The sequence below is a fragment of the Nematostella vectensis genome, chromosome 5 (genome assembly GCF_932526225.1).
Source record: "Nematostella vectensis chromosome 5, jaNemVect1.1, whole genome shotgun sequence".
NCBI classification, from domain to species: domain Eukaryota; kingdom Metazoa; phylum Cnidaria; class Anthozoa; order Actiniaria; family Edwardsiidae; genus Nematostella; species Nematostella vectensis.
This window is the reverse complement of record NC_064038.1, coordinates 8,836,851-8,861,372: the sequence shown is the minus strand read 5'-3', so window position 1 is coordinate 8,861,372 and position 24,522 is coordinate 8,836,851. Positions and strand designations below refer to the sequence as shown.

General features: G+C 44.5%; 1 protein-coding gene across 6 annotated transcripts in view; it reads right to left on the bottom strand.

Moving 5' to 3' along the window:
- Window positions 1-24,522, bottom strand: part of LOC5519930 (protocadherin Fat 4) — a 44,934-nt gene that overhangs the window by 8,605 nt on the left and 11,807 nt on the right. For 4 of the 6 annotated variants that reach the window (XM_048727550.1, XM_048727553.1, XM_048727552.1 and 1 more), the window contains 29 exons: window positions 23,821-24,184; window positions 23,329-23,548; window positions 22,120-22,397; window positions 20,926-21,045; window positions 20,133-20,286; window positions 19,629-19,828; window positions 18,846-19,039; window positions 18,158-18,266; window positions 17,332-17,481; window positions 15,667-16,086; window positions 13,527-14,837; window positions 13,018-13,167; window positions 12,232-12,651; window positions 10,810-11,917; window positions 10,117-10,347; window positions 9,618-9,796; window positions 8,346-8,612; window positions 7,753-7,905; window positions 6,807-7,330; window positions 5,786-5,957; window positions 4,902-5,490; window positions 4,191-4,398; window positions 3,192-3,411; window positions 2,486-2,611; window positions 2,049-2,120; window positions 1,551-1,727; window positions 1,195-1,389; window positions 587-737; window positions 266-387 (listed from right to left, as the gene is read on the bottom strand). In XM_048727550.1, the coding sequence (XP_048583507.1) occupies window positions 266-387; window positions 587-737; window positions 1,195-1,389; window positions 1,551-1,727; window positions 2,049-2,120; window positions 2,486-2,611; window positions 3,192-3,411; window positions 4,191-4,398; window positions 4,902-5,490; window positions 5,786-5,957; window positions 6,807-7,330; window positions 7,753-7,905; window positions 8,346-8,612; window positions 9,618-9,796; window positions 10,117-10,347; window positions 10,810-11,917; window positions 12,232-12,651; window positions 13,018-13,167; window positions 13,527-14,837; window positions 15,667-16,086; window positions 17,332-17,481; window positions 18,158-18,266; window positions 18,846-19,039; window positions 19,629-19,828; window positions 20,133-20,286; window positions 20,926-21,045; window positions 22,120-22,397; window positions 23,329-23,548; window positions 23,821-24,184 (8,584 nt within the window). Of the gene's footprint in view, window positions 1-265; window positions 388-586; window positions 738-1,194; window positions 1,390-1,550; window positions 1,728-2,048; window positions 2,121-2,485; window positions 2,612-3,191; window positions 3,412-4,190; window positions 4,399-4,901; window positions 5,491-5,785; window positions 5,958-6,806; window positions 7,331-7,752; window positions 7,906-8,345; window positions 8,613-9,617; window positions 9,797-10,116; window positions 10,348-10,809; window positions 11,918-12,231; window positions 12,652-13,017; window positions 13,168-13,526; window positions 14,838-15,666; window positions 16,087-17,331; window positions 17,482-17,643; window positions 17,960-18,157; window positions 18,267-18,634; window positions 18,655-18,845; window positions 19,040-19,628; window positions 19,829-20,132; window positions 20,287-20,925; window positions 21,046-22,119; window positions 22,398-23,328; window positions 23,549-23,820; window positions 24,185-24,522 lie in introns of those variants that run through there. The other 2 variants (XM_048727554.1, XM_048727555.1) reach the window with 2 other exon arrangements.

The following is a 24,522-nucleotide window of genomic DNA, read 5'->3' as shown; positions in this document are numbered from 1 at the left end:
TGAGTCTTTGCTCATCATTGTAGTTTTTAAGGAGGCATACTCACCCTTCCCATAATACATTGCATTTTATTCCGATTTCTCTTGAAGGTTAGAGTTATGCCTTTTGTACGACAAGATGATGTAAGGGTTGAACAATACGCAGTCATTTGATTTGCAAAAAATAAAGCAAAAGGGAGTTTTATGGGGGTAGGGAAGGGTATGGATTTAAACATCAACAACAAACAGACAAACAAACATAATCGAAAAACTGTGATGGCTAAGGTACCTCCTTAGACAGACTCGGCGACCCATCGTCGGCTGCTCGGATGGTGACGTTAATTGTCGGATTCTCCTCGTAATTAACCGACGAAACAAGGACGAGTTTACTACCTCTGACTTCGAACAAATCTGTTGGCAGAATAAACAAACATGATCTTTTTATGGGATTGCTGTGGTTATGAAAATCGGTTAAGATAAATCCTAGGTACATGTCATTATGAAGGAACAATAGTTGAGAATGTCGTCCAGTCGGCGGAGGTCTAACAAAATACTCGCACATCACCCGCAGCCGACTATATATATGCAACTTAAAATTCCAGTGGTATACCTGTGCGATCAACAACCGAGAAGCTGTGGGTCTGATTGGCATCCTGGTCACGTGCTTGCAAGGAGCCAATCACAGCACCAGCAGTGGCATTCTCCAGCACAGTGCTAGGAGACAACTGGATTCCTTGAGGCCGGTCATTATTATCCAATACCTACACAGTCAGGAGGGTATCTTTTAGGATAGAACATCCAAATATTTTTGACAAGTACAAATAATGAATAGCAGGGTCGTTGTCATAGCCGGGGTTGGGGAACTGGGGGTATTGACATGGCTCGTCAAGAAATAATGATGGAAGTTATTACAACATAACCATCCAAAAACATAGCTTTGGATAACCATATTCAGAAGGTCTCAATAAGAAACTGAGTTCGCTGCTCCTTTGTTAATGTCCGTCTGTCTGTTTGTATGCGATGTCTATTTGCGAGACAACTTTACCAAATCCATTCACAAGTTTGATACTTTACTGACTTTATAGGCGACGTTTCATTGAAAGTATATCTTCAGTTACGCACTTGAATAAGCCGACAGATATGGACACTTTGTCTGACTCGTTATTATGTTAAAGCATAAGATGGCGGTATGATAGGCCATTTGGTTTGGATACTAACGTGCACTTCGAAACTGAGGTTGGTTTGAAGCGGCGGGTTTCCTTCATCTGCTGCGACTACTGTCAACCTGTACAATGGTATACTTTCGAAGTCTAAGACATCAGTTGTCACCAGGCTCCGGCCGACGAGTTTGAACATGTCTGGGCGTGGGGACTGGGACTGAATGCTTAAAGTGACGTTACCAAACAAGAGATCCTGAAAAAAAAAGTTATGTATAATTTAATACTTCTTTAGAAAAGGCCGAAAAGTTACCATCCTTTGTTAAAACACCAACCATAAATCGGCGAGTCTCCGTTCTCGGATATTTGAGTCTCCGATGTCATAAGGGAATCACATTGCTTGTGTATATTACCTACCGGAGTATCGGGGTCTTGTACGGATAGCACGCCGACCAAATCCCCGGGACTACCATTTTCGGGTATTTTGGTCCCGGAAATTGAGAGATTGTATGGTGGTTCGTTGACATTAAGGACATCAATATCGAAAATCGAGGAGATTGACAATGGAGGTGATATACGCTCGCTGCAGTTTACCTACAAAGAAAAAAACATAGTTAAGGATAAAAAACAAAAATGACACACATGCGATATAATACCAGCGCGCGCAGGAAATATAGCAAAAAACAAAACTTCAAGCTATCAATGCCTTGTTAAAATAATATGCAAAATTTTATTGGAAACTATGCTTATTGACAGTTTGTGGTCATTTCCTTTGAATTTACGTCTCCCACATGTACCAAAGGGTCATAAGTGAATATTAGAATTTGACTGAAATTCATTGTGTCCGGGCCGGAAAGCCATTGCAAAGCTCTTACCAAGACACATTCATCAACATGAATTATAAGGTAAACATACCGCGACAGCGTAGATATTCTGTTGCTCGTAATCAATTTCCCTTGAGACGATTAAATCAAGATGATTTGTGATCTGCCAGGGAATAGAAACAAAGAGTAGTGAGCAGGGATGTTTCGGGGGGGGGGGGGGGGGGTAGGAAGAGAAGGGTAGGGGGTGAGTTGATGATTATTGTTAATCTTTCAGGGAATGAATAGAATAAAGAACGTGTTGAGTCAGGCTCGCCGAAAAGGGGATTATTCGTGATTATTCGTGTGGTGCTCAAATTGTTTACCGTGCGATATGATTGATCACGTGTAACAGAACCGTAGCAGGTCATGTAAGATTGGGGGGTACAATACAGTAACATTAAGAATTTTTTTTAAGGAGGGGGTGGGGGGGGGCATGCCCAAGTCCTCCACTCCCTGCTACGGCCCTGTGTAATGCTGTTGGTCACTTACCGTAAATGGGACGCTCTCAGCGTTAGTGACGACACAGGTGAACAGCTGCCAGGGAAGGTTGGCGTTATCCGGATCGTGGACCGTCAGCTGTCCGACTGGCGTTCCTATCGGAACATTTTCAAATACCTGCAAGAGCAACATGCTCACTTATACCACTACAGAAAACAAGCAGACAGACAGGCATTCTGACAACGACCCTGGCCACCCCCCTTGGATAATCAAGGGCAACTACCTTAGTAAATCCTGGCTACGCCTCTGGCCACTCCCCTTAGTAAATCCTGGCTATGCCCCTGGCCACTCCCCTTAGTAAATCCTGGCTATGCCCCTGGCCACTTCCCTTAGTAAATCCTGGCTATGCCCCTGGCCACTTCCCTTAGTAAATCCTGGCTATGCCCCTGGCCACTTCCCTTAGTAAATCCTGGCTATGCCCCTGGCCACTTCCCTTAGTAAATCCTGGCTATGCCCCTGGCCACTTCCCTTAGTAAATCCTGGCAATGCCCCTGGCCACTTCCCTTAGTAAATCCTGGCTACGCCTCTGGCCACTCCCCTTAGTAAATCCTGGCTATGCCCCTGGCCACTCCCCTTAGTAAATCCTGGCAATGCCCCTGGCCACTTCCCTTAGTAAATCCTGGCAATGCCCCTGGCCACTTCCCTTAGTAAATCCTGGCAATGCCCCTTGGACCCATTCCCCCGCTTGAACACTCACCGCGTCATTGCTAAGAGTGATGTTGACAGGGTTTTCGTTGACGTCAATCACGTTCACGAAAAACTGTCCCAGGGTGGATAGGGGCGGAAGTCCATTGTCCGTGGACCGGACGGTCAGTGTGTAGTTGGCGTACTGCTCGTAGTCTAGAAGTGGTCCGGACAGGGACAATTTGCCTGACGGCGATTCAATGGCGAAGAGCCCGAGAAGGCTACTGCTATTACTATGAGAAAACAAATAAAAGTTTGGTATATGTTTGTATTTAGATCAAGCATAATTTTTACGGGGTTGTTAATGTAAGCCGCCTAATATGCCTTATTTGTAAGTGTGGACTTTAAAAGCACACTAGCATACACACATTGGCATCAGTCTGGCCAAGACGGGACGCTAGCACAGTGTATTACCCGTGCAGTTCGGCAACCATGGACAGCTGTTTCGTCCTTATTAGGACTTGTCAGCATGGCATAGCCGGTTTGCCTCAGTTAAACTTCATTGGCAAAAGACTGCAGGGCGACTTCGACTCGAACGAAGTGCTTTAAACCACAGCTTAGATCCATGTGGGATCTAGAGCATGCTACTCGCAAGGATAGTTTGGCTATCCGACAGAGTTTTAGAAAGGCCGCATGCGTGATCCGCATAGTTGGCATCACGCTAGCCCGGTCGCAGCTCATTTATTTGTAAGGACTATATGGGACTTGCGCTAAGAGATCACATGACCTTTTGGGTGGCAAGCTAAAGATCCGTCCATTCGGACTATTTCTGGATAAAATTAAAATGACTCGATATCAAAGACAGGCATAAAAACACAGTAGACGCCATGTCGCCTGACAAAACACAAAATAGCTGCATAGTATCTGCACTTGCTTCAAAACTGGCTTGAAACCGGCTTTACTTGCTCTCAATTAATATACTGATCAAAAATTTCGGACGAGAATGAACGCTTAAAGAGGTTTTTTAACTCGGTAGCGTTTTTTTTTTACTTGAAAACGCCAACGATCTCACCTTTTGCCGCCAAATCCATATGCGGTCACGTGTTCAATGTTGTAGCTGTGCGACTGCCGTACATCCTGGTCAGCGGTGATTAAAGTGCCGATGTACGTGCCGGACGGGCTATGCTCTGCTATGTTTAGCGGACCGCTGGCCGATATCTTTGTAGGCGCATCGTTTCGGTCTTGCACGGTGATCACAAAGCTGTTTGTGACATTGAGACCTGTTGGGGAGGGGGAGATGTGGGTCCGTCATCATTATCATCATCATTATCATAATAATAACAATCATTATCGAGAACAATAACAATATTTGTATAATAGACAACGTTGAAATGTTCGCTGAGCACTCTTATCTTTCTTATCTTAAAACTTTTATACAACTTAAATCTTGCGAACTCGAACAAATACCAATACAAAAAAATTGTACCAATTTTTAGTCATTTTAACTCTCGAACTCGGAGAGCTTGAATCCCCGCTAGCTTGAACAGATTTCTCTTAACCTTCAGAGCTGTCGAGGTTCGTTTGTAACCAGGTATGCTACCACGATAGATTTCGTGACCGTTATGAGACGTTATGTTACCTTTGTTGTCTGTTGATGTGACAGTCACGCTACTACGATAGATTTCGTGACCGTTATGAGACGCTGTGTTACCTTTGTTGTCTGTTGACGTGACAGTCACGCTACTACGATGGATTTCGTGACCGTTATGAGACGCTGTGTTACCTTTGTTGTCTGTTGACGTGACAGTCACGCTCCAAGAGTTCCGAGTCTCATAATCTAGACTTCGAACAGTCTTCAGGAAATCTCCCTCCGTGGAGAATGGGCTCCCTGTGCCACTCTGTTTTATGACGGTGTAGCTGAATGTCTGGTTCTGCGCCCACGGACCCTCGTTATCCGGATCAATCGTGTGAAACCTGCCTACAACGACCGGCCCGGAATTCTCAGCGACCGTAGCTCCAGCCAAATGGATGCCAGATGGGGCTTCGTTGACGTCTTTGACGAAAATTGTAATAGTCTTTTCTAAATAAAGACGCGGAGTGCCGTCGTCATAGCAACGTAAGATGGCGTCAATGGTAGGCGTGGCCTCGTGATTGAGATCTCCTGTTGACACGAGCGTATTGTTGGAGACGGCAAATGGAGCAGCGAGATGGTTAAGGACTAAACAGGCCGAATTTTGCCAGGCTCCCCTAGGGCCTTGGTTGTCTGGGTCGATGACAATAATGCCCCCTACGGGGGTCCAGGCGGGGGAGTTCTCGAGGACGGAGTTGTTGGAAAGCTGTATGTCGGTTGGCATTTCATTGACATCGCGTACCTATTCAAATTAAGCATAATAATATAAGGAAGGAAGGAAGGAAGGAAGGAAGGAAGGAAGGAAGGAAGGAAGGAAGGAAGGAAGGAAGGAAGGAAGGAAGGAAGGAAGGAAGGAAGGAAGGAAGGAAGGAAGGAAGGAAGGAAGGAAGGAAGGAAGGAAGGAAGGAAGGAAGGAAGGAAGGAAGGAAGGAAGGAAGGAAGGAAGGAAGGAAGGAAGGAAGGATGGATGGAAGGAAAAGTGGACAGAAGAAAGGAGGGAGGGTGGGTGGGCGGGCGGGCGGGAGGGAAACACTCACCTTAATAGTAAATCTCCCATCCACATACATACTCGGCTGTCCATCGTCCACCGCTCTTACCACTATCGTGTACGTCTGACGCTTCTCATAGTTCAGATTAGCGGCTTGTGAGGTGAACACCTTGTTACCCTTGATCACAAAACTCCACCCATCGTTATCGACCATACGGAAACTACAACAAAATAATCATTATTGTCAGGGTGTACATAACATGTATATTAATTGAGTACACACAGCTGAAAATGTTTGATGGTAGTTTCATAAGTAGGCATGAAGTAACAGCTTTGGCACAGTCACGATAGCAAAGGCAACGGATGAGAGGAGTATTTTTACCGAATGCGTGCTTCATGGGGCATCTTTGTAGAAAATTGTAGTTTTTCAAGCAATGGATAAGATATGAATATAATATGGAAAAGAATCCAGTGAGCTTCCGGACCATTCGACATGTAAAACTGAGTGGCAGAAAGGAGCGGCGAAGAAACCATGGTCGCACGTCTCCGGTTTGTTTATCTACATCAAGTCCGTCAGCATAGTTTTAAAACTTGAAAATATGTTATAAAAATAAACAGAAGAGGAAGCAAATGATCCATTGAATTTAAGGGAAGCTTTAAAAATTAATAAGCCGTTACTTGAATTGTTCCCCAAGATAATCCAACTGTTTACACAATCAAATAGTTTCACTCGAAAAATCGTCTGCTAAAAAAAGACAAATGTTCGAATGCTCGTATATCATGTGCTAAAAAAAAAAGGAAACAAGGCTTTCTGGCGGCTACTCAAAATGTTTATCATAAAGGAGAAAGGCAAGTTTGCTTAAAACTTAGACGTCGTTGAGCGACAAAAAAAGAGCAAGAAAGGGCGATCTTCCAAATATGGTATGCAAATTTCCTTATAAAACGATGACCGTGAAAGAAAACAAAGAACAACTTTTAAAATAATAAAGTGGAAATCTTGTCTCTAATCATCTGGTCACATGACATTGTCCGCTGACTATGCAAATGATTAGTCACATGACACGTCTCACCTGTGAGTCTGGGAGGAATCCTGGTCTACTGCAGATAACACGCCGACAAGCGCGTCATTCATGTTCTCGTCCACGTGACCGACACTCCCTCCTGACATGGACACATTTTGGGGCTTATCATTAGCATCCAGTACTTGCACGGTGAACCGCTGAGAGAGGCTGAGCCCGTGATCATCCATGACCCGGACAATGACGTCTTCACGGGCACTCTGTTCATAATCCAGCCCACCCCTCACGCGGAGTTTTGTCGAGCAAATCGTCCCCACCCCAGGGATATTAGTCTGATTATGGCACACGGGGGTTGGGTCGAGTGTGAATTTGTTGTTTGTGATTTGAAAGCTCAGTTTTTGTACGGCGTCGTGGTCCAGCGAGAATAGCGTTCCGACGACTGTTCCGTTCGGAGAGTTTTCGGAAACTGTCGGGGCGTTATCGGGAAATGCTTGTTGTCCATTTAGTGACGTGATGGAGATGTTTATTGGGGCTTCGTTGATGTTCACAACAACGATAGTGAATGTTTGGTTCACCTAAAACGGGACAAAATTTTAATAACGTAAGCAGTAATCGGAAAGCTTTGAAAGGCCCGTTTACACTAAAGCTTTGCTGTTTCGCAACCGCACTAGTCTACAACGGGATGAAAATTGGCGTAAAAATAGCTTTAAATTGCTCCAAATCATTCCTATCAACAAACAGTTCTTGCAATGTTATTTGTCTATTCTGTGCACGAAATATGGATGCGTTTTTAGTATTTGAATAATAAGTTTATATAATTCCTTATATAGCTTCCAGCGATTTGCATATGCGTTTAGAGCATTGAATTAAGTGCGCGAATTTGCAGATTGTTTACAGGCAGTTCTACTTGCCGACACCTTTCATTTCACAAGGGAATCCGAGAGTATCGTTGTCCTGTGCTTAATGGTGTGCGGTTGCCCTCTGACCTCTGACTCACCGCTAAAGTCTTAGTGCCGTTGTCACGTGCTTGAGCGATAATCGTGTGGAGTTGACTTGTCTCGTAGTCTGTCGCCTTCACCTTCATGACGTAACCAGACGAATCAATAGCGAATCGACCTTTGTCGTCATCAACAAGAGAGAAGCTGAGAGTCTGTAAAATGAAAATAAGTCTTTTTAGAATTCTGCTGATGATTTACTACAAATAATAATCTTGATGATGAAGAAGACGATGCCGGTATGACGCTGCAGTGCTGAGGATAAGGATAGTTATGATGGTGATTATAAAAAAAATAGGCGAGGAAATTTCAAAATAGCCACCTAAAAACAAAGTTGTATATGTTGTGAAGCTAGTGAGTTTATATTGAATCTGGTTTTAAATATATTTGAACCAACATCACACCGAGCACTGTGAAGCTGGTTTAAATTTATATTGAACCTGGTTTGAATATATTTGAAACCAATATCATAATGAACCCAAAACATAGAATTCATCTACCAAGTTCAATCCAAAATATCGCAATTACTTTCCTATATCAGTTGATGGAAATGGATGACAAAACGGTGGCTGACAGAAACTAAGCAAACACTTACCTGATACTTGTCCTCGTCAGAAGCCGTCAGCTTGCCTATCCGTGTTCCTATTGGCGCATTTTCCTCCACCTTAAACCCCGACATCCTCAAATCACGTGGTCTATCATTGACGTCATTCACAGTAATCACCAGGCTCTTCTCGCTCGTTCGCGCAGGTGCCCCGTTATCTGTACTGCGCACGCGTATGACGTGTTGCCTCTGACCCTCGTAGTTAAGCTTGCAGGCACTTCCACCTAGTCGAATGCAGTCGGAGTTCGATAGGGCGACCTAGGAGGATTACAAAATGTATATTTATAGAGCCTTTGTCAGCCACACCTTTGTTATCGTTTTGATTTTAGATAGAAATACAAAATTCTGAAATAATCACCTGAGGCAAATTTATAATTAATTTAGTTGCCCTTAAAGAACACCACTTATACCGCATTCACACCAGCACTTAAACCAGTTTAAAGGTGGTTTAATTAAACTGGCTTAAATCTCAATCTCCCAAGAGTGGATAAACCAAGAACAAAACTGAATAGACTGTGCTGTACCTGTTACTAAGTGATCATTTAGCTAGTAAGAATTCAACAAAGTAAGAAACTTGGCAAGTTATCAGGCAAAGAAAAACCTTGTTTAACTAAACACGATTTTGGTGTGAATGCAGCATTAGTCTTACCGTAATTGTTTTTATCCAAAACTGGAAGGGAATTGATGTAATAAGATTTCGAAATGATCGTCTAAAAGCAAAGTTCCTTTAACAAATTCAAACAAAACAAAATCATACAAAATATCGCTATAGCTTTCACAAATCAGCAGATGGAAATTAAGAAATGTCGATCAACCACTCCTTTGTTATTGTTTACAATTGAAACTACAGCTGTTTATTAGCACGAAAACTTCAAAATAACTATCCATGTTTGAAATCTGATACTTTATTAATGATATTTGATTGGAAGTTTCATTTACTTGCTTGAATTAGCCGATGCAAATGGATTCTTTGTGTCACTCGTCATTGTGCAGGGGCATATAATTAACGGCGTGATTGGCCTTCTTTAATGCTTACTCAACACTTAATATTTGCTGACAAAAAAGCGGCCGTACCAACCTGTTATCAAGACAGCAAGCCGCGGATGATTATGTTTGTTTTAGAAGCCTTTTCTAATGAAATTACGAGTTACCTAGGAGAATAGCAATACTAAATATCCTGGATCCTCTTCTAACAGCCCCGCATTAAGAGCCATCTTAAAAGATCAAGGATCTCAGAATTTAGCAACTCTTACAGCCGCTTACCATGAGTGTGTCATTCTCGACTTTAAATCTCCCTCCCGCGTCATCAATTAACGTGTACGAATGTGATTGGTCGAAGTCCGGGTCTTGACAGGACAAAGTGCCAATCACCGTGTCTTGGCCACTGTTTTCGTCTACGTCAGAGCTTGATACAGTGATGCCATATGGAGCTTCGTTTACATCTGAGTAAAATATTGCACATAAAACCTCAAAAACTAACACCATGAATAACGTAAAAAAATGGTGGCATGTTTCTCTTTAATTGATTAGGTACCAGTGATATCCCAAAACCGTCGAATGAACAAAAGAAACACTAAAGTTGAAAATTCTGGCGAAAAGAAAGAAAGGGTAGAAGAGCAGATGAGATGAGAGGGACCGGAGAGAAGTAAAAATAAGAGGAAGATACAGCGATGCCATATGGAGCATCGAGGAAGGGAAATGAGGAAAAATAAAAACAAGAAAAATGTTCAACCGCCAGTAGTTTATTTGAGAGATCTCTTACCCACGACTGTGATGTTGAACGTTTTAGTGACGCTTAAAGGAGGGGTGCCACTATCCGTTGACCTTATAGTGAAAACCCAGAATGCTTTGCGCTCGTAGTTCAGTGGACGTGTGCTATTCAGTGCTGCGCCGTCAATCACGAACGGAATCCCAGCGGTGTCTCCCATGAGCGTGTAGGTAAAGGTCTGTCTAAATTGAGCCTCGTTGTCAGGGTCAGTGGTAGTCAGTGTACCTAATAGACAGCAAGTTTGGAGCTCATTATGCGAAATGGGATGGAGTCCAGCCTGGCTACTAAGTCACGCCGACTGATCAGACCATCTAGTACATGAGAGAGGGTAGTCGCAATTTACAAAAAAGAGGGGAATTGTGTCTGAGAGGATGGCGAAATGAGTTCTGGGGTCGTTTGAACAAATCCAAGATAGCGGATGCTTCGAGATAAATTCACACTATTCTTTTCGCTCGTTTAACAACTTGTGAGTAATGCATGCGACTTAATAAACAACAACGGCAGGTTTGTTTGGTAATGGAAAAATCATATCCAAAATTATAACGCAGTGTTTGAATTAATCTTCTTGGTTTTCCAGAATTTTTGACAGTTTGTTGGCGAAACGCCTCAATTTTCAAACGGGTGAATAGCCGCTGGAACTATTGTTGTTTTCTCAACAGTGTCTAAGTAAAGAAAATTATCATATACCTATATAAGTCGCAGGGACGTTTTCGGCGATGGAATTCCCAGACAGAGCGATATCAGCCGGCGACTCATTGACGTCATCCACCGTGATGTTGAAAACGACCTGCAGTGAGAGTGGAGGATAACCGCTGTCCACACATTTCACGGGCACGCTTATCACAGTCGCTTGCTCAAAGTCCAGGACCACGCGGCCCACCTTGAGAACGTTGCCTTGATCAACGACAAACTGACCAATCATATCGTCGACAACGCTGCATTTGTGTGATTGGCGGGAATTGTAGGCGGAGTTATCTGGGTCGGTGACAGTCAACTGGCCAATCACAGTGTCTTTAGGGCTATTTTCTTGGACGCGTGAATTAGATAAAGACACTTTTGAGGGGGCCTCGTTTACATCACGGACTAAAATGCTGAAGGTGTTGGATACATTCAGGGATGGATTACCTGTGTCTGTACTCCTAATGGTAATATTGTAGGTATTTTTTGACTCGTAATCGAGATTTGCGGATCTAGACACGTAAAGCTTATTGGCTCGCGTAACGAAGCGGCCAGCGGCATCATCAGTCAACACATAAGTATGCGATTGCGCACTATCTTCATCAATCGTCACCAGCTCCCCTACAAGCGCTCCGTTAGCGTTCTCGTCCACGGTCGCTGTCAGCGAATTTCCAGCTAACGTGATGCCTGCGGGCGCGTCGTTTTCATCCGTGATCGTCACACGGAATCGTCTTGTTGTGAACAGCCCTTTGTTATCGGTCACCCTGGCAACGATATAATGCGCTTGGTTTTGTTCGTAGTTTAAAGTCGTGTTCACACGTAATGTGTGAGTGCAGCGGGTGTTAAAACCCCGCATGTTTGTGACGGGAACACACAAAGAAGCGCTTGCCGATAGTGAAAACGCCTCCCCCGCGCTATCATCCAGGTGGAAACTTAGTTGCTGCAATGCGTCGTAGTCCAACGCTTCCAGCGTTCCAACCACCGTTCCCAATTCCGAGTTTTCTCGCACTTTAGGGCTGTTAGGAGGAAATGCTAGTTGGCCGTCGGTTGAGGTGAAATTCAAGTGAACAGGAGCTTCGTTTATGTCGAGAACTTCAATGGTGAATTGTTTTTCCATCTGAAGAATATAGAAGAATAGGCCGCTGTCTAATCTCCAAAGCTTTCTGAAGATCCCCCTTCCCCTCCCCCGCACACAAACTCTACGCCCCACGAGGCCACACTGGTATGTCTTCTTTACAACAAGACTTCATTCTTTCCCTTTATTTTCTCTTAAGCTCACACTCAAGTTTGATTCTGTACATTTAGATGTTTGTCGCTTCGTTCCCCACTAAACTATTCCAATACACACTAATCCACTATTCAAACCATCTTGAAATAAAAACGGCTCAATGTCATTATAAAAGTATCAAATAAACCGTGTTGCAAATTTACCTTCATAGCTGGCGACCCATTATCAGTTACGACAGCCTGAATCACGTGACTGCGCTGCGTTTCGTAGTCCATGTCCTTCGCTTTGAACAGCTTTCCAACGGCATCAACCCTGAACCTCCCCCCGTCATCATCAGACAACGAATAGACCAATGACTGACCAGCATCTTCATCACGTGACGAAAACGTACCAAAGGAGGAACCAATAGACGCATTCTCTGCTACTCTATTATTAGATAGCTGTAGATCACGTGGCTGGTCGTTGATGTCCCGGATGGTAATGGTCAGGACGGCATCGTAGGTCAGCGGTATAGTCCCACTGTCGGTGGTGCGCACGCGTATTAGGTGGGTTTGATTGTGTTCGTAGTTTAGTAAGCACGAGTTTCCGCCTTGCCTTAGACATTCCCGGTTACTTTGTGCAACCTGAAATTATATCCAAAACAAAGTAGTTAGAGAAACTCACGACGTAAATTCAAATAAAATAACCGTATTTGCAATAAACCTTCACAAGAATCAGCACTAAGTATCACCATCAACGATTAAATTATTACACCTTTATTAACAACATTTGATTAAAAGTATTGTTAAGTTACTTATTTGAAGCCGATGACCTCTACTGAAGCGAAAAAAAGGAGACCTGATTTACATTTTGCGTAATACTGCGGCTGCCCTGCGTCCGTCGAAATTTCACACCCCTTAATTCCGATTACAGAGACGAACACTGTTTTTGAACAGTAGTAAATTCATCCTCGACCCTTATTCGATTCAATGACATCACCCCCCTCTCACCTTGAGTTTATCACCCTCGATCTTAAATCTGCCCCTTGCGCTATCCAGCAGTGTGTAAGTAAACCGCTGACCGCTGTCCTCATCCCTCGTAGACAGGTAGCCCACCAGAGTGTCTATACCGCTGTTTTCATCCACCGCTGAGCTAGAAAGCTGTGAGAAAGCAGTGAGAACAATCATTATCAGAATGATGGCTACAACGCTAAATGTGTTGTAATAGCCATATTTATGGTGTTGGTACCTGTTGCAAACTTATAGGATTTTTTTTTTTTTAATATCCTAAACTCTCAGGAGTTATTTAAAAACACTGAGCCGTTGTAAGATGGGTTGGATCTCACAGTGATTGAAGAGGATTAATTCTACTGAGATGAGCTATTGTGGATAGGGTTTCATAGCCTAACATGTGTCAAGTTTTCCAATAACTTTTAAAAAAGTGCAGGCGAAATGTATGTAAGATTACATGAATCTTAAAAAAATATCTTATCTAGGATTCAACCTAAACTAACACCCACCGTAATGGCCGTCGGCGGGTCATTGTCGTCAAGGACCCTGACCGTGAATGACTCCGTAAAATACTTAGACGGGGTACCGCTGTCTTGAGCGCGGATTCGGACAGTCCACTGCGCATGCGATTCAAAGTCCAGCGGTCTCGTTGCTAAAAGCGCGCCATTTCTCACTTTGAACGGACTAAGGGGGGATAGGACAGTCAAGTTGAATGTCTGCCTCTGGCACACTTCATTATCGGGATCTGTCACTTTCAGGTCGCCGACTTTTGTCAGCGCGGGACGATTTTCCAGGATTTGAAGACTAGAAATACTGATAGCGGTTGGTGACTCATTCACATCCGAGACATCTACAGTGAACGACGCCAGTAGTTCCAGTCCCCCAGGATCAGCACATGACACGGTTACGTTCAAGGAACTCCCTCTTTCGTAATTCACACCCGCGCTCCCCACGACAAGCTGGTTTCCCTGTATGGCTACCCTCCCATTGGATGAGTCTGTAAGGCGACACACGTGTCTTTGACGGTCACCCTGTGGTCCGAGGTTGTCAGGGTCGATGACTGACAGCCTGCCAATCACGGTTCCGGGAGGCGTGTTTTCAGTGATAGTGCTGGCGGAAAGGCTAATATTGGTGGGTCGTTCATTGACGTCACTGATTGTTATGGTAACAGTTCCTTCCACTGATAACGGGGGAGTACCGCTGTCCGTTGATCGCACTCTCAATTGGTAGCTTCTAGCAACTTCGAAGTCCAAATTTGCAGAACTTGACGTGTAAAGCTTATCGGCTCTGATCTCAAAATTCCCTCCTCCGTCACTAAGCAAAATGTATGAGTACGTCTGGTGCAAGTCCTCATCTGCCGTTTGCAAAGACCCAATCAGAAAATCGCGAGAGTTTTCATTTACTGTACCTGATAGGCTTCCGTCAAGTGTGACATTGATTGGCGGATCATTCACGTCAATAACTGTTACATTAAAAGCGACGCTGTGGAACAAGCCACTGCTGTCGGTCGCGCGAACGATTATAAGCTCTGATTGGCTGACTTCGAAGTCTAACCTTACGCCAACGGTGACGTCAGAAACGCACTGAGTTCCTATTGGCGTAACCTTGGAACACGTGACATTTCCAAGAGCGAATTTCCCGCCAGCGTCATCATCGAGAGTGATGGCGATTTGTTGGAAGTTCGCGTCCAAGTCAATAGCTGTAATCGTGCCGACTTTTGTTCCAATTGGGGAGTTCTCACGAATAGCTCTGTTGTTGAGGGTGAGAGAGACTGGGGCTTCGTTCACGTCTTGGACAACAATGGTGAACTGTTTTGTGATCTTCAAGAAAGATAAGGAATGCATCAACAATGATAGTAGATATGGTATTGCCAGTGTGTGTTTTGTGGTATATGAAAATATGAAAAGCCAAGGAGTGTATGATACGTGTCCTTATGGACAGAAAACCGAAGGCTTGGAAGCCTTTTCTACTATTCAGTGGCCAGTTTCTATTAAAGTGCTAAGCGGTAAGCTATACAGGGCGGCGGGGGAGGGGGAGGTAGCCTTAAAGCGGCATCTTCCTACGACTGATCCACGAGGTCCAGTAAAGGCTGATCTAGGCAACACTATTTCGTCGTATGAGACTTGCCATTGATACCTCGTGATACTGGAGTCGTAGAGTGTAATATTAGCCTACGAATCCGCTTATGAAGGTCGAAGTGTGTAATTCATGGCAAAGACATGTCATAGACATGTCTTATACGACGTATAATCGTGCAGGAGGGACGTTGGGGGTCTAATTACCGCAATACCGTGGAAAAAAATCAGAAATCTTGCATACCGCACAGAAGGACGAGGTTTTGAAGAGCATGCGCGACACCCCCGACATTTGTAGGTTTCCCGCTAGATCATCCCGTACCAAGGGCAAATCCCGCGCACCGCAGGACTAATCAACACCGCAAATTTTTTTTTTTACCGCAATACCGCCTTTTTACAAACAAAATGTCGCATCTCGCAGTGTTTTGAAATACCGCATCACCGCATGTTTTTGCTCTTTTACCACAATCTCGTACAAAAAAGGGCCAATACTGCAATGCCGCAAAACCCAACGTCCCCCCCCTCGTGCAGTCTAAATCAGAGCTAAATCAGCTTGAACCTTTCAATAACTTACCCACAGTCTCGGGTTTCCATCGTCTGTCACTCTGACCGTGATCTGATGCGCTTTACTTGTCTCGTAATCAGTCTGTTTCGCCTTCACAAGTCGCCCCAAGCCGTCCACTCTGAACCGGCCATTGTCGTCATTATCCAACGAGAAAACCAACCGCTGACCATTATCCTCATCGCGGGCGCTGAACTGTCCAATCACGGAGTTGATCGGCGCGTTTTCTTTAACGTATTGATTGGATAACAATAGACCACGTGGTTTGTCATTGACGTTGTTAACTGTGATGTTGAAGTTCCGTTCAAATGATTTTGGTGGTGAGCCGCTGTCCGTAGTGCGGACTCGGATATTGTGGTAGGCATTGTTTTCGTAGTTCAGTTTGCACTCGACGCCGCCCGTCTGAAGGCACAGTGAGTTCGAAGGTAAGACCTGTCAAGCAAAAAGAATAAACTTACCCATCATATTAAGTATACCACTTTCAATGTCAATATTGAACACATCTTGATACATGCACAAGCCGTAGACTATTCAGGCGAGTAGTTGAGTTAGGGGGGAAGGGAGGGGCGACATCAAGTTCAAAAGTCAGGATTTTGGCGATCAAGAGGGGATGTTTGAGCCTCCTTTACGCCCCCATGCACTACGCACTCACTTGGTAAGCATGAATGCTTTTCCTCACTCATTTGCGCCTTCCTTAAGTGACTGATCCATCTTCTTACTTTGAATTCACGGCTGTAAACTTTCCCAAGACGGCCCATCATTGAACACCACCCTTTCATATTTCCCTTCCTTACCTTTAGGTTATCACCCCACGACCTTCAACCTCCCCTCCCATAGCGTACTCACATACTTAAGTTTATTAACCACAATCTTGAGCCACAACCATGCTCCACTCACTTACACCCCCCTTACCTTAAGTTTATCACCCACAATCTTGAACCACACCCCCTCCCATGGTCTACTGACTTACACTCCCTACCTTACGTTTATCACCCACAATCTTGGGCTACAACTATGCTCTACTCACACCCCTTTACCTTGAGTTTATCACCCACAATCTTGAGCCACAACCATGCTCCACTCACACCCCCTTACCTTGAGTTTATCACCCACAACCTTGAACCACAACCATGCTCCACTCACTTACACCCCCCTTACCTTAAGTTTATCACCCACAACCTTGAACCACACCCCCTCCCATGGTCTACTGACTCACACTCCCTACCTTACGTTTATCACCCACAATCTTGGGCTACAACTATGCTCCACTCACTTACACCCGCCTTACCTTGAGTTTATCACCCACAATCTTGAACTACAACTATGATCCACTCACTTACACCCCCTCACCTTTAGTTTATCACCCACAATCTTGAGCCACAACCATGCTCCACTCACTTAAACCCCCTTACCTTAAGTTTATCACCCACAATCTTGAGCTACAACTATGATCCACTTTACATACACCCCCCTTACCTTAAGTTTATCACTCACAATCTTGAACTGCACCCCCTCCCATGGTCTGCACAATTACACCCGCCTTACCTTGAGTTTATCACCCACAATCTTGAGCTACAACTATGATCCACTTTACTTACACCCCCTCACCTTACGTTTATCACCCACAATCTTGAACTACATCCCCTCCCATGGTCTGCACAATTACACCCCCCTTACCTTAATTTTATCGCCCACAATCTTAAACCTGCCTCCCGCACTGTCCAGCAGTGTGTACGTAAACCGCTGACCGCTATCCTGATCGCTCGTGGACAGGGAGCCAACCGTAATGTCCGTGCCGCTGTTTTCATCCACCGCTGAACTAGAAAGCTGTGGACCGAGCAATAAAAGCAAGCACCAGTCTGTATTGAGATTATACAAGGGCATTTGGTAGAGAATGGTAAAGAATTGATCTTATATCAGTTAATCTTGTTTTGAAAACAGTCGTTTCTCTAGCTCGCTCGGTCAATTCCTTATTAGGAAATTACATACCATAATTGGAAGTCCGCTTTAATATATATATTTTTTTTTGGCTTTTCGTCGCCCTAGAACCGTGCACGTCGAGAATTTCCACGTAAGATTGCATGAATTCGTGTTAACTACGATTTTGCATGCCGCCATTTTAAAATAGACCCAGGCCCTAGCTATTTTTGAACATCACAGGTTTCCCATTTAGAAAAACCACTGTCATTGATTGAAATGGATATAGTAACGTCCAAAAACAAGGATGATTAGGAGGGCGCGGCGATTCCGACTCTAAACAGACTGACACAGTCAGGAAGTTCCGATGAAGACAAAGGGGCCATCACCGGTCTGTAATTCTACATGCCTTATTTGAAGGCCGCACTGCTGGCCTTAATGTCTTTCACATCGGTGCATCACTCCCATATATGGCTACGCATGCCTTATTTGGTGACCGCTTACCTTAGTGTCTGTTAGCGCATCATAAACATCGGTAAACCACTCCCATATATGGCTACGCATGCCTTATTTGGTGAACGCTTACCTGAACGTCTGTTGGAGCCTCGTTCACGTCAGTGACGGTGATTGTGAAGATCTTCGTCGTACTCATCTGGGGAGTTCCGCTATCTGTACTTGTTATTCTCACATCAAACCTAAAGAAGCATGTTGTATTGTCATGCACCGCTGCCGAGAAAGCTTTGGGTAAGGTCCACACAAAGTGTTCAATGCAATGCAATCTACATCAGTGTATAGTCAGTGATGATATCCGGCGAGTGGAAAAGAGTGCAATCTTACTCTAACGTTACTTTGTGACGGTACTTTAAGTTTTTAATTTTATTTTATTATCACACCCTAAACTTTCCTCACTTCCCCTGAATCCTTTCCTCCCTGTCAGTTGTGTCTCATAGTCAAATGTTGTTATCTCTAAGAGGACAAATATCCCGCTTTCCTTCCCTCTCTGCTTACCTATTGGGTTATTGCTCAGAGGGGAAATATCCCCTTCCCTCCCCTCTCTGCTTACCTATTGGGTAGTGTCTTATAGTCAAAAGTTGTTATCGCTAAGAGGGCAAATATCCCCTTCCCTCCCCTCTCTGCTTATCTATTGGGTAGTGTCACATAGTCAATGGTTTTTATCGCTAAGAGGGCAAATATCCCCTTCCCTCCCCTCTCTGCTTACCTATTGGGCTATTGCTCAGAGGGCAAATATCCCCTTCCCTCCCCTCTCTGCTTACCTATTGGGTAGTGTCTCATAGTCAAAGGTTGTTATCGCTAAGAGGGCGGTTCCTCTAATCTGCACCCATCCTCTGCCGCCGCTGACCAGCGTGTACGTGTGCGTATCGCCGGCGTTTGGGTCCACGGAGCTAAGGGTACCTATCTGCGTTCCATGCGGCTGGTTCTCAGCAATACGTGTGTTTGAAAGCAACACCTTCAAAACAGAAGCACACGATTGGATACTTTATCTGCCTCGCACCCAGGCGAATCCAGCGTCCGTCAAGCGAGCAACGAGAGAGCGCGTAGCGAGGTCAAGCCCAAAGGTGGACTCATTCTCCTGGTTATTTTCGGACGTGCTTTATATTGCCCTGGTCTTACTATTGCGTGGGTGGCTGTGAAGCAGCTTTTGTTTCATTTGGCACAAGCACCGAGGTTCTACACACGGTAATTTTAGCTTTTGTTTGTTCTGGGGGAGGACCTCAATTTTTGGTCGGCTTTTTAGGGGAGGGTCACCGTTTCTGTGCTTTAGATTGGGGAGGGTTGCAATTTTTGAACCAGAAAAAAATCAACTTAGCAGCCCCTTATCACGCTAGTTTTCATATTCCCATCCCCATTTTCGTATAAAAAGCACGATAAACGCCATCTAAATCATCTTAAAACAAAACTGAATACTTAACCAAATTCAATGGAAAATATCGATTTGGCTTTCCAAAGTCAGACGATGGAAATGGATTCTTTTTCGCACTTGGGACATTGCTAGCATGACAAAATGGCGGCTGCCAGAGGCTGTTAAAAAATCTTACCTGTGTGGGTGGATCGTTGATGCGGCGGCAATATGTGGTGCCAAAGTTCGTCCATTGTCCATTGGTCTGGCACGTGATCGAGGTGGCACCTTTGAGTGCGTAGTACTTGGGACATCTGAGAGAGCACGTGACAGGGTAAGTCGTCTTGTCCGCAGGGCACGTGACAATGGCGTACTGGCACGTGCTTCCTGTAGCTGTACCTGAAACCCATCGAAATGCGATAACTTTAGCAAAGAGGAAAGTGGGAGGGGGAGGCTAAAAGCTATTTATGGGTGGATATTTAGGGTTCATGATGTTTTCCTTCATTTCTATATTCCAAATTTGTGTTACCATTAAAATAATCGGAAAAGGCGAATACGGTAATAAGTCATCCCAAATAAAGCTAACAAAGTTTTTTTTTTTAATTTGACAAAAACGAAAACTTTCCTGGCATATGGGACTAGGTTAAAATCAATGGGACACTGGCTAATGGTGAGGAAACAGGTAATTTATATTGCCGCATACCTGGCGCGCAGTACCGCGGGCTCGCAGCCCCACAATCCCTTGCGGTGCACGTTTTCTTATTGGAATCGATGGTGTAGCCTGGCAGGCACGAGCATGCGCCGTTGTTACAAGACTGCTGACATCCACCATTAGCTTGACCACAGCTTGAAGTTTCCTTGAAAAAGAAGTCCGTCAACTTCTAATTTTATCATGCCATGGAACCACCATCTAAAAGGCATACCGGTTTGGTGTATAGACTGGTGGTATTCATTCATATCGATATATGGATCATTTTATGATCGACGACGACGTGTGGAAAATGACCAATAAAATGATTTCATGCGAAGCGCTATTAACTCGCGGGTAATTGTTTCCAAAATCGCGATCGATCCGATCTGTTGTGAATATAATCACCAATGGTTCTAGTTTGTAAATCCATAAAAAAATTATTCATTATTCATCGGCGAGGCATGATGCACGTTCAAATGAAAATTTTGCTGGGGTCCGGTACAAAATGTAAAACACTGTAGTTGCAAACCACTCCATTTTGCGTATATGAGTTTTGACTGGACTTTAATTGTCTTCTACCGTTGCCATCCGCGTTGCCATTGCCACTGCTTAAAGAAGGCACGCCGCCATTTTATGTCCCGTGAAATACCGTATACATCACGTGCGAGATATTTCAATCAAATATTAGAAAATCATTAGCGAAATGCTATTTTGATGTTTTCTTGTAAAAAAAAAATAAACATTGTATGTTCAATTGTACACAATAGAAAAGAAATGGTAGGTCAGTCATTCTTTCATAACTCACTGAGAGAGCGGGACAGGACGATCCCTGACATCTCTTGTTGACGGTGATAGAACGAGTGCGCTTTCGAATTCCTACCGCGCAACTGGCACTACACGCACCCCACGAGCCCCATGAGCCAACCTGAAAGAACAAGACAATGGTCACGCGTGACATACACGCACCACACGAGCTCCATAAGCCAACCTGAAAGAACATGACAATGGTCATGCGTGACACACACGCACCCCACGAGCCCCATGAGCCTTGCAGTCTCTGTTATCGCTATTTATCCAATACCTTGCAATCTCTGTTATCCCTAGATATCCCATACCTTGCGATCTCGGTTATCCTTATTTATTCCATACCTTGCAATCTCTGTTATCCCTATTTGTCCGATACCTTGTCCTCTCTGTTGCCACTATTTATACCATACCTTGTAATCTCTGTTATCCCTATTTATCCCATACCTTGTGATCTCTGTTATCCCTATTTATCCCATACCTTGTAATCTCTGTTATCCCTATTTATCCCATACCTTGTAATCTCTGTTATCCCTATTTATCTCATACCTTGCAATCTCTGTTATCCCTATTTGTCCGATACCTTGTCCTCTCTGTTGCCACTATTTATCCCATACCTTGTGATCTCTGTTATCCCTATTTATCCCATACCTTGTGATCTCGGTTATCCCCACTTATCCCATACCTTGTTATCTCTGTTATCCCTATTTATCCCATACCTTGTGATCTCTGTTATCCCTATTTATCCCATACCTTGCAATCTCGGTTATACCTATTTATCCCATATTTTGTGATCTCTGTTATCCCTATTTATCCCATACCTTGTGATCTCGGTTATCCCCACTTATCCCATACCTTGTTATCTCTGTTATCCCTATTTATCCCATACCTTGTGATCTCTGTTATCCCTATTTACCCCATACCGTGTGATCTCTGTTATCCCTATTTACCCCATACCGTGTGATCTCTGTTATCCCTATTTACCCCATACCGTGTGATCTCTGTTATCCCTATTTACCCCATACCTTGTTATCTCTGTTATCCCCACTTATCCCATATCTTGTGATCTCTGTTATCCCTATTTACCCCATATCTTGTGATCTCTGTTATCCCTATTTACCCCATACCGTGTGATCTCTGTTATCCCTATTTATCCCATACCTTGTGATCTCTGTTATCCCTATTTATTCCATACCTTGCAGTCTTGGTTATCCCTATAACTAGTGCAAGCCTTCATGACTGCCGCATTTCCACATGGAGTACCCCGACAAACCGCCGGCTGCTGGACGGTCCGAGTCTTTGTGGTGTAACCGTTACCACACCCATTAGAGCAAGCGGACCAGGAAGACCAGGCAGACTGGACGCAATCACGGTTGTTGTACTGACTGCACGGGGTGTTGTCGTGTAAGGAGGGGCAGGCCGCGCCATTACACGAGGCCTGTGTTGTCACACTACGGGTGCGCACTTTTGTGCCTGGAATGACATGCCGGAAAAACATGAGATTTCCAATAAGCTCATTTCACATCAAATAAGGCGGAAAATTCCCCTTAGTACTTAGTGAGTAATATCAAACAAAATATCAAATGCGACTTTTTTTAAATCGATGCGACTTTTTGTAAAGTGACATTGAAATTTGAGCTTTTTGTTCCTGAGCTCATACATAGCGCAAGGATGATCAAGGAAAAAATATCTTAAAAAGCCAAAATCTGGGTATGTGCATTTCAGTCTCACGTTATTTGTGTTTTGAAAAGGGAAAATCAGTCCAGAATACAAGGAACCGATGGCCATTGTAAAAAATTGTATCTTTTTTCTCCATTTCTTCGAAGTGCGCATGTTCAGGGGTTTTCCGTCATGTCGCCTGGAATAACGAAGAATGTTACAACAAGAGAATTATATCAACACATATCAATTATCTCAAGCCTTTGTACGCCTGTTCTGATAACAGACTAGTCTTGCTGATGTTTGAGGGTCAGCACGTCCTTAAAGAAGCGCTAACGAAGAAAACTCATGCAGACCAGCTCAGTAAACGTATCTGTAGTCTTTCTAATCACATAACCCTACTACATGCACGGTAAAACCACAGAGGGAAGCTTTGGTAGCGCAGTTGGCAGAGTGTAACTCTGTACCTCTCACTACAGAGAGGCTCGATTCCCGCGGTTTCGACATGAGTAAAGTTTGTTGGTTTACGCCTTTGTTCCGAGGGTTTTTCTCTGCGTTCTTTAGTTGCGATCTAATCTGTGTTCCGTGGTCACACATGAGTCGCATGGCTACTGCCTGAGGCGCCTTTTAAGCCTTCGACTCGACCACGTTGCGTCTGCGCTCTCGTAATTCAGAATTCTCCAACTGCAAGGGGGGTGATTAGCTTTCAGAATTTTTCCTTAATAATGAGTCGCCCTATACCAACCTGTGCCGCATGTTGTTGAGCAAGCGCCCCACGCTCCCCATCCGGACACCTGACAGGATACCGGACAGCAGCTATGGGTACAGGACCTCTTCCCGGAAAGCGCCGGACAGGGGCTACTACAGTATGGCTGTCGGGTGATTTGGCGTGTACGCGTCTGCGTACCAGCACCACAGCGGCCATTATCAGCTGCGCATGCGCCCCAAGAACTCCAACCGCTGACCTGAGAACCAGAATAAAGTATTATACTGTTACAGTATTTATGCTTTGTGAGGCTACAACAAGGGGCGAGTAATGGTTATGGAATAATAAACTATAAAGACACAATAAGGACCGCCTTTAGGGTGTCATTCGATCAGCGAAAGGGAAGGAAAGGGAAGGGGAGAGGAGGGGGGAGGGGAGGGGAGGGGGAGAGAGGGGAAAAGGCATGTTTTCTCTTATGGAAAATCACCCTGAAAAAGAAACCAGACCAGGCATAATACAGTATGTACTTACAATGCATGTTATAGGAACAGGAGTACAACTAGCCGATTCAGTGAGCCCAGGGCAAGCAGACCCGCCACACGATGGCTGACGGGTGACAGTACGCACGCGCGACTTGCTGCCGCTGTTTGCACCACACTGGCCTGTGGGCGCGGAGCATTTACTCCAAGCCGCCCAACTGGAAACAATACAGTCGCGTCGACAGCACGGGCCCCTACAGGGTGTGGTCTGAGTCAGTGACGGACACCCTGTGCCGCCACATGTGGGGTTGGTTCGGATGGACCTCGATCGTGTGCGCACACCGTTTTGTTCGCATTGCGCGTTACACCCGCCCCATGCCCCCCAGCCATTCACGACACAGTTCACGGGGCAGCATCTGAAACAACAACGTCACGTGACATTTAAAGGTCTGAACATACTGCATCAAGCAGACATGACCAAAGGCAGTGGTCTTGATCATCTGCAGGCGCGTAGGTGTTTTCTAAGACATGCGCCAAATCTTATATTTTTTGCATATGGTATCTTACATACACCTATTTCAAATAAGGTTGCACCCGAGAATCCATGTGTCGTAACCCGCGGTGGTTTATGGGTAGAGTTTAAACGGCTGAATCCTTGCATCTAAAAGCCATGTGTATGTTTAGATAAATGTAAACAAGAATTCTACAGTTTTAAAAAACTGGATTTGTATTTTATTTACGCTTACATACATAA